Source organism: Heptranchias perlo, unplaced genomic scaffold (genome assembly GCF_035084215.1).
Source record: "Heptranchias perlo isolate sHepPer1 unplaced genomic scaffold, sHepPer1.hap1 HAP1_SCAFFOLD_180, whole genome shotgun sequence".
NCBI classification, from domain to species: domain Eukaryota; kingdom Metazoa; phylum Chordata; class Chondrichthyes; order Hexanchiformes; family Hexanchidae; genus Heptranchias; species Heptranchias perlo.
Window position 1 is genome coordinate 176,933 of NW_027139077.1, and position 15,236 is coordinate 192,168.

General features: G+C 58.2%; 1 protein-coding gene and 1 pseudogene across 3 annotated transcripts in view; one reads left to right on the forward strand and one right to left on the reverse strand.

Moving 5' to 3' along the window:
* LOC137309794 (E3 ubiquitin/ISG15 ligase TRIM25-like) overlaps positions 1 to 15,236 on the forward strand; it is a 173,333-nt pseudogene that overhangs the window by 112,977 nt on the left and 45,120 nt on the right.
* LOC137309793 (netrin-G1-like) overlaps positions 1 to 15,236 on the reverse strand; it is a 41,382-nt gene that overhangs the window by 17,832 nt on the left and 8,314 nt on the right. For all 3 annotated transcript variants that reach the window (XM_067977825.1, XM_067977826.1, XM_067977824.1), the window contains exon 2: positions 211 to 854. In XM_067977825.1, the coding sequence (XP_067833926.1) occupies positions 211 to 854 (644 nt within the window). The remainder of the gene's footprint in view (positions 1 to 210; positions 855 to 15,236) is intronic.

The window sequence follows — 15,236 nt, forward strand, 5'->3', positions numbered from 1 at the left end:
TGATGGACCGTCCCCCAGATGTTTGCCCTGATGGACCGTCCCCCAGATGTTTGCCCTGATGGACCGTCCCCCAGATGTTTGCCCTGATGGACCGTCCCCCAGATGTTTGCCCTGATGGACCGTCCCCCAGATGTTTGCCCTGATACAGCGCCCCCTGGATGTGAAGTGTGGGATCAGTGACCCTGAGCAGAGGTGACGAGGAGCTCTCACCGTCCGTGAATCTCCACGTTGGAGATGGCGTAGAAGTATTTGGAGAGGTTGAGCTGGTCGACGCTGGTGGCCCCGGTGGCTGGCCGGAGCAGCCTGACCCGCAGGTCGGTCAGGGTGAAGAAGTCCCTCAGGTCCTTGGTGGTGTCCAGCTGGCCGTAGAGCGAGGCCATGTTGCGGAGAAGGGGCCCCCCGAACAGGGCGAACCGCTCCCTGATCTCGAAGCGGACCGTCTTGTCCACCTTCCACACGTAGCCCCTGGAGTCCTCCTCCGTGCAGATGATGTCCAGCACCGAGGCTGGGCTCAGATCCCGGACCGTTCCCCGCTCCATCCCGAAGGAGTTGAGGCAGTCGGCAGCGTAGAACTGGTAGGGCTGCCACGTCCGGCCGTAGTCCAGAGATTTCTCCAGGACCATCTGCTCCGGCCGGCCCGACTCGAAGGTGATGACGATATCCTCGGTCAGCTCGATGGTCTTGCCCCAGGACAGGGTGATATTGACCAGGAGGGGCTCGGGGAAACTCCTCCAGGAGACGCTTTGCCAAAAGGTGTTTGGGATCCGGCCCTCGTGATCCAGCATCAGCTCGGGGGGGTGTGCGAGCTCGGGCGTGCGAGCATCACACTCGTTGTTGCACATGTAGGGGTTCTCCTGGAAATGGGCACAGAGCAACACGGGTTAGATACAGAGTTAGGCCCCATCTACACTGTCCCATCAAACACTCCCAGGGCAGGTACAGCATGGGTTAGATACAGAGTAAAGCTCCCTCTACACTGTCCCATCAAACACTCCCAGGGCAGGTACAGGGTTAGATACAGAGTAAAGCTCCCTCTACACTGTCCCATCAAACACTCCCAGGGCAGGTACAGCACGGGTTAGATACAGAGTAAAGCTCCCTCTACACTGTCCCATCAAACACTCCCAGGGCAGGTACAGCACGGGTTAGATACAGAGTAAAGCTCTCTCGACACTGTCTTGGAATCCAGGAATATCGATCCACTCTGATTTTCTCAGGGATAAGTTTTGATTAAACTGTACGCGCTCCATCTCACTGCACTTTGTGCTGGACGGTTAGACAGCTGGTTAATTATATCGCTGTAGTGTCGAGGAATGATTCTCGCTCTGTCTAACTAAAAATAGCTTCACACCTCTAAAATATTTAGAGACCTGAATTGTAAAACTACACAGGAATTGGAAACACAACTGTAAGATCCCACCTTATCCTCACCGGGGGCGATTCCCCGTCACTGGGGGTGATTCTCCGTCACTGGGGGTGATTCCCCGTCACTGGGGGTGATTCCCCGTCACTGGGGGAGATTCCCCGTCACTGGGGGAGATTCCCCGTCACTGGGGGAGATTCCTCGTCGCTGGGAGTGATTCCCCGTCGCTGGGAGTGATTCCCCGTCGCTGGGAGTGATTCCCCGTCGCTGGGGGTGATTCCCCGTCGCTGGGAGTGATTCCCCGTCACTGGGGGAGATTCCCCGTCGCTGGGGGTGATTCCCCGTCGCTGGGAGTGATTCCCCGTCACTAGGGGAGATTCCCCGTCACTGGGAGTGATTCCCCGTCACTGGGAGTGATTCCCCGTCACTGGGGGAGATTCCCCGTCACTGGGGGAGATTCCCCGTCGCCGGGGGTGATTCCCTGTCCACCGGGGGAGATTCCCCGTCAATGGGAGTGATTCCCCGTCACTGGGGGTGATTCCCCGTCACTGGGGGAGATTCCCCGTCACTGGGGGAGATTCCCCGTCACTGGGGGAGATTCCCCGTCACTGGGGGAGATTCCCCGTCACTGGGGGAGATTCCCCGTCACTGGGGGAGATTCCCCGTCACTGGGGGAGATTCCCCGTCACTGGGGGAGATTCCCCGTCACTGGGGGAGATTCCCCGTCACTGGGGGAGATTCCCCGTCACTGGGGGAGATTCCCCGTCACTGGGGGAGATTCCCCGTCACTGGGGGAGATTCCCCGTCACTGGGGGAGATTCCCCGTCACTGGGGGAGATTCCCCGTCACTGGGGGAGATTCCCCGTCACTGGGGGAGATTCCCCGTCACTGGGAGTGATTCCCCGTCACTGGGGGAGATTCCCCGTCACCGGGGGTGATTCCCCGTCACCGGGGGTGATCCCTCGTCACTGGGTGTGATTCCCTGTCACTGGGAGTGAATCCCCGTCACCGGGGGTGATTCCCCGTCACCGGGGGTGATTCCCCGTCACCGGGAGTGATCCCCCGATCCCCCGTCACCGGGAGTGATTCCCCGTCACTTGGAGTGATTCCCCGTCACTTGGAGTGATTCCCCGTCACTGTGCAGTTTGTTGTATCAGAATTAGGAATATCTGGATCACAGAATTTATCATCAGCCAATTTCTCAGGAATGTTGTTCTGAAAGAATCATTTGTGTTTATTAATTCTCGGGATGTGGGCGTCGCTGGCGAGGCCGGCATTTATTGCCCAAAAGGAGAGAGAAAGGAGGAAAGTTTTCCGGGCGGAATGATCGAGGGGCAGTTGTCTTTTTACAGTCCGTTGTTAAAACAATCCCTTATTTCCGATCAGGCCATAATCCTGGGCTCTGGGTGTCAGACCACAGCCCAGCCTGTGGTCCTAATGATGCTTTATCTGCGGCTGGTTTGCGAGGAAGCAGTCGGAGATGGCAGGGCTCCCTCGGGCTCACTTCAGGTCAGGGTCCTTCCGCAGTGAAGCAGCGACAGAGACAGCGGCAGCTCCACATATTTCACACAAGGTGCGTTTCGGGAATGAGTCGACGGCCCGCAGACAATCAGAGGTCACACATCAGCTTTTATGTGGGTCGTATTCTCCCATCACAATGTTCCCAGATTCTCTGATGATTCCGACAGTCGGGTGAAGGACAGACGAGGCCTCGGAGAGGGTGCAGAGGAGATTTACCAGAATGGTAACAGGGATGAGGGACTTCAGTTATGTGGAGAGACTGGAGAAGCTGGGGTTGTTCTCCTCAGAGTCGAGAAGGTTGAGGGGAGATTTAATAGAGGTGTTCAAAATTATGAAGGGTTTTGACAGAGTAAATAAGGAGAAACTGTTTCCAGTGGCAGGAGGGTCGGTAACCAGAGGACACAGATTTAAGGTAATTGGCCAAAAAACCAGAGGAGAGATGTGGAGAATTTTTTTCGCAGCGAGTTGTCATGATCTGGAATGCGCTGCCTGAAAGGGCGGTGGAAGCAGATTCAATAATAACTTTCAAAAGGGAATTGGATAAATACTTGAAAAGGAAAAATTTGCAGGGCTATGGGGAAAGAGCGGGGGAGTGGGATTAATTGGATAGCTCTTTCAAAGAGCCGGCACAGGCACGATGGGCCGAATGGCCTCCTTCAGTGCTGTAAGGTTCTACGATTCTCTGATTATAAGACGGGATGGTGTGTGACTCGGAGGGGAACTTGGAGGTGACGGTGTTCCCATGCACCTGCTGCCCTTGTCCTTCTCGGTGGTGGAGGTGGTGGGTTTGGGAGGTGCTGTCGAAGAAGCCTTGGCGAGTTGCTGCAGTGCATCCTGTGGATGGGACACACTGATACTCTCCCCAACATCGGCAACACAGAATCAGACCAACATCCTTTTCCAAATGATCACACAGCTCGCCTGTTAGACCGCAATCTTCAGAAAGTGGCTGTTGCAGCAATCAATAAAATTAATGTGTGAGAAAGATGGAGAGGGGGCCGTATACAGAGAGAATCGAGATTAATGAATCTACAATTCTCACAGCATCTTTCTAAAGGCACTGACTAAAGCTGGATAATAGAGATTAACAAGAGAAATTAAAGATAGTATTAAATCAAAGAAAGAGGCAGAGAAAGACGCCAGAAAAAGCAGTAAGCCTGAGGATTGGGAGCATTTTAGAATTCAGCAAAGGAGGACCAAGAAATTGATAAAGAGGGAAAATAGAATATGAGAGTAAACTAGCGAGAAACATACAAACGGACTGTAAAAGCTTCTATAGGAATGTAGAAAGGAAAAGACTGGTGAAGGCAAATGTGGGTCCCTTACACACAGAGAGGGGAGAATTTATAACGGGGAAAAAGGAAATGGCAGAGAAATTAAACAAATACTTTGTGTCTCTTCATGGAAGAAGACACAAAAAACCTCCCAGAAATACTAGAGATCCAAGGGTCTGGTGAGAATGAGGAACTGAAAGAAATTAGTATTCGTAAAAAAATAGTATTAGAGAAATTAATGGGACTGAAAGTCGATAAATCCCAAGGACCTGATGATCTCCATCCCAGGGTTTTGAAAGAGGTGGCGACAGAGATAGTGGATGCATTGGTTGTCATCTTCCAAAATTCTATAGATTCTGGAATGGTTCCTGCAGATTGGAGGGTGGCAAATGTAACCCCACTATTTAAGAAAGGAGGGAGAGAGAAAACAGGGAATTACAGACCTAGTAACTAGTAGAATAGATAAAGGGGAACCAGTGGATGTGGTGTATTTGGATTTTCAGAAGGCTTTCGATAAGGTCCCACACCGGAGGTTGGTGAACAAAGTTAGAGCACATGGAATTGGGGGCAATATACTGGCATTGATTGAGAATTGGTTAACAGACAGAAAACAGAGAGTAGGAATAAACGGGTCTTTTTCAGGTTGGCAGACTGTGACCAGTGGGGTACCACAGGGATCAGTGCTTGGGCCCCAGCTATTCACAATCTATATCAATGATTCGGATGCGGGGACCAAATGTAATATTTCCAAGTTTGCTGATGACACAAAACTAGGTGGGAATGTGAGTTGTGAGGAGGATGCAAAGAGGCTTCAATCATTGAGTACATTCAAAACAGAGATCGATAGATTTCTAGATATTAAAAGGCATCAAGGGATATGGGGATGGTGCAGGAAAATGGCATTGAGATCGAAGATCAGCCATGATCTTGTTCAATGGCGGAGCAGGCTTGAGGGGCCGAATGGCCTACTCCTGCTCCTATTTCTTATGTTCTTATTAATGAATCCACAATTCTCACAGCATCTTTCTAAAGGCACTGACTAAAGTTGGATATTGGAAGAGATTATTTTAATGTCTGTATTTAGAATGAAACGAGTGTCCATTAGTAACAGAATCCTAAAGCTGTCAAAAGTATGAATGAATAATCACACTGTCCAGATGTTAAGTGCTCCTGAATTGCCGTGTCCTCGGTACATAATTAACAGCCCCTTGTCCCAGTGCTACAACTCACCATTCTATGGAATGACAGTGTGTAAACGGTGAGGAAACTCGAGGGGCAATCAGTGGTGGGAGTTCAGTGTGAAACCACAGCGGGAGTGAAGAGAGAGACTGAGCGACTGTCTCTCTCCACCACTCGCTCGAGCTCTCTCTGATTCTCACATTTCTGGACCAGGTTTCTTGTTTACTGTTCCACTGCACCATCCATGCCTTTCTCACCTCCAGGCTCGACTATTCCAATACTCTCCTGCCCGGCCTCCCACCTTCCACCCTCCGTAAACTTCAGCTCATCCAAAACTCTGCCTCCCGTATCCTAACTCGCCCGTTCACCCATCACCCCTGTGCTCGCTGACCTACATTGGCTCCCAGTCCAGCAATGCCTCGATTTTTAAATTCTTATCCTCGTGTTCAAATCCCTCCGTGGCCTCGCCCCCTCCCTATCTCTGTAACCTCCTCCAGTCCTACAACCCTCCGAGATCTCTGCACTCCTCCAATCCTGGCCTCTTGCGCATCCCCGATTTTCATCACCCCACCATTGGCGGCCGTGCCTTCAGCTGCCTGGGCACCAAGCTCTGAAATTCCCTCCCTAAACTGCTCCGCCTCTCTACCTCTCAGGGGCGAGAGAGCTGACACTTTTAAAGTGCTTTGGGACATCCTGAGGTGTGTGAATCTCACACAGTGACACCCAGTCCGGTCTCACTGGGCCCGGACAGTGTTTCACACACAGTGACACCCGGTCCGGTCTCACTGGGTCCGGACAGTGTTTCACACACAGTGACACCCGGTCCGGTCTCACTGGGTCCGGACAGTGTTTCACACACAGTGACACCCGGTCCGGTCTCACTGGGACCGGGCAGTGTTTCACACACAGTGACACCCGGTCCGGTCTCACTGGGTCCGGGCAGTGTTTCACACACAGTGACACCCGGTCCGGTCTCACTGGGTCCGGACAGTGTTTCACACACAGTGACACCCGGTCCGGTCTCACTGGGCCCGGGCAGTGTTTCACACACAGTGACACCCGGTCCGGTCTCACTGGGTCCGGACAGTGTTTCACACACAGTGACACCCGGTCCGGTCTCACTGGGCCCGGGCAGTGTTTCACACACAGTGACACCCGGTCCGGTCTCACTGGGTCCGGGCAGTGTTTCACACACAGTGACACCCGGTCCGGTCTCACTGGGTCCGGACAGTGTTTCACACACAGTGACACCCGGTCCGGTCTCACTGGGTCCGGACAGTGTTTCACACACAGTGACACCCGGTCCGGTCTCACTGGGCCCGGACAGTGTTTCACACACAGTGACACCCGGTCCGGTCTCACTGGGCCCGGGCAGTGTTTCACACACAGTGACACCCGGTCCGGTCTCACTGGGCCCGGGCAGTGTTTCACACACAGTGACACCCGGTCCGGTCTCACTGGGTCCGGACAGTGTTTCACACACAGTGACACCCGGTCCGGTCTCACTGGGTCCGGGCAGTGTTTCACACACAGTGACACCCGGTCCGGTCTCACTGGGCCCGGACAGTGTTTCACACACAGTGACACCCGGTCCGGTCTCACTGGGCCCGGGCAGTGTTTCACACACAGTGACACCCGGTCCGGTCTCACTGGGCCCGGACAGTGTTTCACACACAGTGACACCCGGTCCGGTCTCACTGGGCCCGGGCAGTGTTTCACACACAGTGACACCCGGTCCGGTCTCACTGGGTCCGGGCAGTGTTTCACACACAGTGACACCCGGTCCGGTCTCACTGGGTCCGGACAGTGTTTCACACACAGTGACACCCGGTCCGGTCTCACTGGGCCCGGACAGTGTTTCACACACAGTGACACCCGGTCCGGTCTCACTGGGTCCGGACAGTGTTTCACACACAGTGACACCCGGTCCGGTCTCACTGGGCCCGGACAGTGTTTCACACACAGTGACACCCGGTCCGGTCTCACTGGGTCCGGGCAGTGTTTCACACACAGTGACACCCGGTCCGGTCTCACTGGGCCCGGGCAGTGTTTCACACACAGTGACACCCGGTCCGGTCTCACTGGGTCCGGGCAGTGTTTCACACACAGTGACACCCGGTCCGGTCTCACTGGGTCCGGACAGTGTTTCACACACAGTGACACCCGGTCCGGTCTCACTGGGCCCGGGCAGTGTTTCACACACAGTGACACCCGGTCCGGTCTCACTGGGTCCGGACAGTGTTTCACACACAGTGACACCCGGTCCGGTCTCACTGGGCCCGGGCAGTGTTTCACACACAGTGACACCCGGTCCGGTCTCACTGGGTCCGGGCAGTGTTTCACACACAGTGACACCCGGTCCGGTCTCACTGGGCCCGGGCAGTGTTTCACACACAGTGACACCCGGTCCGGTCTCACTGGGTCCGGACAGTGTTTCACACACAGTGACACCCGGTCCGGTCTCACTGGGCCCGGACAGTGTTTCACACACAGTGACACCCGGTCCGGTCTCACTGGGTCCGGACAGTGTTTCACACACAGTGACACCCGGTCCGGTCTCACTGGGCCCGGACAGTGTTTCACACACAGTGACACCCGGTCCGGTCTCACTGGGCCCGGGCAGTGTTTCACACACAGTGACACCCGGTCCGGTCTCACTGGGCCCGGGCAGTGTTTCACACACAGTGACACCCGGTCCGGTCTCACTGGGTCCGGACAGTGTTTCACACACAGTGACACCCGGTCCGGTCTCACTGGGTCCGGGCAGTGTTTCACACACAGTGACACCCGGTCCGGTCTCACTGGGCCCGGACAGTGTTTCACACACAGTGACACCCGGTCCGGTCTCACTGGGTCCGGGCAGTGTTTCACACACAGTGACACCCGGTCCGGTCTCACTGGGCCCGGACAGTGTTTCACACACAGTGACACCCGGTCCGGTCTCACTGGGTCCGGACAGTGTTTCACACACACAGTGACACCCGGTCCGGTCTCACTGGGCCCGGACAGTGTTTCACACACAGTGACACCCGGTCCGGTCTCACTGGGTCCGGACAGTGTTTCACACACAGTGACACCCGGTCCGGTCTCACTGGGTCCGGGCAGTGTTTCACACACAGTGACACCCGGTCCGGTCTCACTGGGTCCGGACAGTGTTTCACACACAGTGACACCCGGTCCGGTCTCACTGGGCCCGGACAGTGTTTCACACACAGTGACACCCGGTCCGGTCTCACTGGGTCCGGGCAGTGTTTCACACACAGTGACACCCGGTCCGGTCTCACTGGGCCCGGACAGTGTTTCACACACAGTGACACCCGGTCCGGTCTCACTGGGTCCGGACAGTGTTTCACACACAGTGACACCCGTTCCGGTCTCACTGGGTCCGGACAGTGTTTCACACACAGTGACACCCGGTCCGGTCTCACTGGGTCCGGGCAGTGTTTCACACACAGTGACACCCGGTCCGGTCTCACTGGGTCCGGACAGTGTTTCACACACAGTGACACCCGGTCCGGTCTCACTGGGCCCGGGCAGTGTTTCACACACAGTGACACCCGGTCCGGTCTCACTGGGCCCGGACAGTGTTTCACACACAGTGACACCCGGTCCGGTCTCACTGGGCCCGGGCAGTGTTTCACACACAGTGACACCCGGTCCGGTCTCACTGGGCCCGGGCAGTGTTTCACACACAGTGACACCCGGTCCGGTCTCACTGGGTCCGGGCAGTGTTTCACACACAGTGACACCCGGTCCGGTCTCACTGGGTCCGGGCAGTGTTTCACACACAGTGACACCCGGTCCGGTCTCACTGGGCCCGGACAGTGTTTCACACACAGTGACACCCGGTCCGGTCTCACTGGGCCCGGACAGTGTTTCACACACAGTGACACCCGGTCCGGTCTCACTGGGTCCGGACAGTGTTTCACACACAGTGACACCCGGTCCGGTCTCACTGGGTCCGGACAGTGTTTCACACACAGTGACACCCGGTCCGGTCTCACTGGGTCCGGACAGTGTTTCACACACAGTGACACCCGGTCCGGTCTCACTGGGTCCGGGCAGTGTTTCACACACAGTGACACCCGGTCCGGTCTCACTGGGTCCGGGCAGTGTTTCACACACAGTGACACCCGGTCCGGTCTCACTGGGGCCGGGCAGTGTTTCACACACAGTGACACCCGGTCCGGTCTCACTGGGGCCGGGCAGTGTTTCACACACAGTGACACCCGGTCCGGTCTCACTGGGTCCGGGCAGTGTTTCACACACAGTGACACCCGGTCCGGTCTCACTGGGTCCGGGCAGTGTTTCACACACAGTGACACCCGGTCCGGTCTCACTGGGTCCGGGCAGTGTTTCACACACAGTGACACCCGGTCCGGTCTCACTGGGCCCGGGCAGTGTTTCACACACAGTGACACCCGGTCCGGTCTCACTGGGCCCGGGCAGTGTTTCACACACAGTGACACCCGGTCCGGTCTCACTGGGCCCGGGCAGTGTTTCACACACAGTGACACCCGGTCCGGTCTCACTGGGTCCGGACAGTGTTTCACACACAGTGACACCCGGTCCGGTCTCACTGGGTCCGGGCAGTGTTTCACACACAGTGACACCCGGTCCGGTCTCACTGGGCCCGGACAGTGTTTCACACACAGTGACACCCGGTCCGGTCTCACTGGGCCCGGACAGTGTTTCACACACAGTGACACCCGGTCCGGTCTCACTGGGCCCGGGCAGTGTTTCACACACAGTGACACCCGGTCCGGTCTCACTGGGTCCGGGCAGTGTTTCACACACAGTGACACCCGGTCCGGTCTCACTGGGCCCGGACAGTGTTTCACACACAGTGACACCCGGTCCGGTCTCACTGGGCCCGGACAGTGTTTCACACACAGTGACACCCGGTCCGGTCTCACTGGGCCCGGACAGTGTTTCACACACAGTGACACCCGGTCCGGTCTCACTGGGTCCGGACAGTGTTTCACACACAGTGACACCCGGTCCGGTCTCACTGGGTCCGGACAGTGTTTCACACACAGTGACACCCGGTCCGGTCTCACTGGGTCCGGACAGTGTTTCACACACAGTGACACCCGGTCCGGTCTCACTGGGTCCGGGCAGTGTTTCACACACAGTGACACCCGGTCCGGTCTCACTGGGTCCGGACAGTGTTTCACACACAGTGACACCCGGTCCGGTCTCACTGGGTCCGGGCAGTGTTTCACACACAGTGACACCCGGTCCGGTCTCACTGGGCCCGGGCAGTGTTTCACACACAGTGACACCCGGTCCGGTCTCACGGGGTCCGGGCAGTGTTTCACACACAGTGACACCCGGTCCGGTCTCACTGGGTCCGGACAGTGTTTCACACACAGTGACACCCGGTCCGGTCTCACTGGGCCCGGACAGTGTTTCACACACAGTGACACCCGGTCCGGTCTCACTGGGTCCGGGCAGTGTTTCACACACAGTGACACCCGGTCCGGTCTCACTGGGTCCGGACAGTGTTTCACACACAGTGACACCCGGTCCGGTCTCACTGGGCCCGGACATTGTTTCACACACAGTGACACCCGGTCCGGTCTCACTGGGCCCGGACAGTGTTTCACACACAGTGACACCCGGTCCGGTCTCACTGGGTCCGGGCAGTGTTTCACACACAGTGACACCCGGTCCGGTCTCACTGGGTCCGGACAGTGTTTCACACACAGTGACACCCGGTCCGGTCTCACTGGGTCCGGGCAGTGTTTCACACACAGTGACACCCGGTCCGGTCTCACTGGGTCCGGACAGTGTTTCACACACAGTGACACCCGGTCCGGTCTCACTGGGTCCGGGCAGTGTTTCACACACAGTGACACCCGGTCCGGTCTCACTGGGTCCGGGCAGTGTTTCACACACAGTGACACCCGGTCCGGTCTCACTGGGCCCGGGCAGTGTTTCACACACAGTGACACCCGGTCCGGTCTCACTGGGCCCGGGCAGTGTTTCACACACAGTGACACCCGGTCCGGTCTCACTGGGTCCGGACAGTGTTTCACACACAGTGACACCCGGTCCGGTCTCACTGGGTCCGGGCAGTGTTTCACACACAGTGACACCCGGTCCGGTCTCACTGGGCCCGGGCAGTGTTTCACACACAGTGACACCCGGTCCGGTCTCACTGGGCCCGGGCAGTGTTTCACACACAGTGACACCCGGTCCGGTCTCACTGGGTCCGGACAGTGTTTCACACACAGTGACACCCGGTCCGGTCTCACTGGGTCCGGGCAGTGTTTCACACACAGTGACACCCGGTCCGGTCTCACTGGGCCCGGACAGTGTTTCACACACAGTGACACCCGGTCCGGTCTCACTGGGTCCGGGCAGTGTTTCACACACAGTGACACCCGGTCCGGTCTCACTGGGTCCGGACAGTGTTTCACACACAGTGACACCCGGTCCGGTCTCACTGGGCCCGGACAGTGTTTCACACACAGTGACACGCGGTCCGGTCTCACTGGGTCCGGGCAGTGTTTCACACACAGTGACACGCGGTCCGGTCTCACTGGGTCCGGGCAGTGTTTCACACACAGTGACACCCGGTCCGGTCTCACTGGGTCCGGGCAGTGTTTCACACACAGTGACACCCGGTCCGGTCTCACTGGGCCCGGACAGTGTTTCACACACAGTGACACCCGGTCCGGTCTCACTGGGCCCGGACAGTGTTTCACACACAGTGACACCCGGTCCGGTCTCACTGGGTCCGGGCAGTGTTTCACACACAGTGACACGCGGTCCGGTCTCACTGGGTCCGGGCAGTGTTTCACACACAGTGACACCCGGTCCGGTCTCACTGGGTCCGGGCAGTGTTTCACACACAGTGACACCCGGTCCGGTCTCACTGGGTCCGGGCAGTGTTTCACACACAGTGACACCCGGTCCGGTCTCACTGGGCCCGGGCAGTGTTTCACACACAGTGACACCCGGTCCGGTCTCACTGGGTCCGGGCAGTGTTTCACACACAGTGACACCTGGTCCGGTCTCACTGGGTCCGGGCAGTGTTTCACACACAGTGACACCCGGTCCGGTCTCACTGGGCCCGGACAGTGTTTCACACACAGTGACACCCGGTCCGGTCTCACTGGGCCCGGACAGTGTTTCACACACAGTGACACCCGGTCCGGTCTCACTGGGCCCGGACAGTGTTTCACACACAGTGACACCCGGTCCGGTCTCACTGGGTCCGGACAGTGTTTCACACACAGTGACACCCGGTCCGGTCTCACTGGGTCCGGACAGTGTTTCACACACAGTGACACCCGGTCCGGTCTCACTGGGTCCGGGCAGTGTTTCACACACAGTGACACCCGGTCCGGTCTCACTGGGTCCGGACAGTGTTTCACACACAGTGACACCCGGTCCGGTCTCACTGGGTCCGGGCAGTGTTTCACACACAGTGACACCCGGTCCGGTCTCACTGGGTCCGGGCAGTGTTTCACACACAGTGACACCCGGTCCGGTCTCACTGGGCCCGGGCAGTGTTTCACACACAGTGACACCCGGTCCGGTCTCACTGGGCCCGGGCAGTGTTTCACACACAGTGACACCCGGTCCGGTCTCACTGGGTCCGGACAGTGTTTCACACACAGTGACACCCGGTCCGGTCTCACTGGGTCCGGGCAGTGTTTCACACACAGTGACACCCGGTCCGGTCTCACTGGGCCCGGGCAGTGTTTCACACACAGTGACACCCGGTCCGGTCTCACTGGGTCCGGACAGTGTTTCACACACAGTGACACCCGGTCCGGTCTCACTGGGTCCGGGCAGTGTTTCACACACAGTGACACCCGGTCCGGTCTCACTGGGCCCGGACAGTGTTTCACACACAGTGACACCCGGTCCGGTCTCACTGGGCCCGGGCAGTGTTTCACACACAGTGACACCCGGTCCGGTCTCACTGGGTCCGGGCAGTGTTTCACACACAGTGACACCCGGTCCGGTCTCACTGGGTCCGGACAGTGTTTCACACACAGTGACACCCGGTCCGGTCTCACTGGGCCCGGACAGTGTTTCACACACAGTGACACCCGGTCCGGTCTCACTGGGTCCGGGCAGTGTTTCACACACAGTGACACCCGGTCCGGTCTCACTGGGTCCGGGCAGTGTTTCACACACAGTGACACACGGTCCGGTCTCACTGGGTCCGGGCAGTGTTTCACACACAGTGACACCCGGTCCGGTCTCACTGGGTCCGGACAGTGTTTCACACACAGTGACACCCGGTCCGGTCTCACTGGGCCCGGGCAGTGTTTCACACACAGTGACACCCGGTCCGGTCTCACTGGGTCCGGGCAGTGTTTCACACACAGTGACACCCGGTCCGGTCTCACTGGGTCCGGGCAGTGTTTCACACACAGTGACACCCGGTCCGGTCTCACTGGGCCCGGGCAGTGTTTCACACACAGTGACACCCGGTCCGGTCTCACTGGGCCCGGACAGTGTTTCACACACAGTGACACCCGGTCCGGTCTCACTGGGCCCGGACAGTGTTTCACACACAGTGACACCCGGTCCGGTCTCACTGGGTCCGGGCAGTGTTTCACACACAGTGACACCCGGTCTGGTCTCACTGGGCCCGGGCAGTGTTTCACACACAGTGACACCCGGTCCGGTCTCACTGGGTCCGGGCAGTGTTTCACACACAGTGACACGCGGTCCGGTCTCACTGGGTCCGGGCAGTGTTTCACACACAGTGACACGCGGTCCGGTCTCACTGGGTCCGGGCAGTGTTTCACACACAGTGACACGCGGTCCGGTCTCACTGGGTCCGGGCAGTGTTTCACACACAGTGACACCCGGTCCGGTCTCACTGGGTCCGGGCAGTGTTTCACACACAGTGACACCCGGTCCGGTCTCACTGGGCCCGGACAGTGTTTCACACACAGTGACACCCGGTCCGGTCTCACTGGGCCCGGGCAGTGTTTCACACACAGTGACACCCGGTTCGGTCTCACTGGGTCCGGGCAGTGTTTCACACACAGTGACACGCGGTCCGGTCTCACTGGGTCCGGGCAGTGTTTCACACACAGTGACACCCGGTCCGGTCTCACTGGGTCCGGGCAGTGTTTCACACACAGTGACACCCGGTCCGGTCTCACTGGGTCCGGGCAGTGTTTCACACACAGTGACACCCGGTCCGGTCTCACTGGGTCCGGGCAGTGTTTCACACACAGTGACACCCGGTCCGGTCTCACTGGGTCCGGGCAGTGTTTCACACACAGTGACACCCGGTCCGGTCTCACTGGGCCCGGGCAGTGTTTCACACACAGTGGCACCCGGTCCGGTCTCAATGGGTCCGGGCAGTGTTTCACACACAGTGGCACCCGGTCCGGTCTCACTGGGTCCGGGCAGTGTTTCACACACAGTGACACCCGGTCCGGTCTCACTGGGTCCGGGCAGTGTTTCACACACAGTGACACCCGGTCCGGTCTCACTGGGTCCGGGCAGTGTTTCACACACAGTGACACCCGGTCCGGTCTCACTGGGCCCGGACAGTGTTTCACACACAGTGACACCCGGTCCGGTCTCACTGGGCCCGGACAGTGTTTCACACACAGTGACACCCGGTCCGGTCTCACTGGGTCCGGGCAGTGTTTCACACACAGTGACACCCGGTCCGGTCTCACTGGGTCCGGACAGTGTTTCACACACAGTGACACCCGGTCCGGTCTCACTGGGCCCGGACAGTGTTTCACACACAGTGACACCCGGTCCGGTCTCACTGGGCCCGGACAGTGTTTCACACACAGTGACACCCGGTCCGGTCTCACTGGGTCCGGGCAGTGTTTCACACACAGTGACACCCGGTCCGGTCTCACTGGGTCCGGGCAGTGTTTCACACACAGTGACACCCGGTC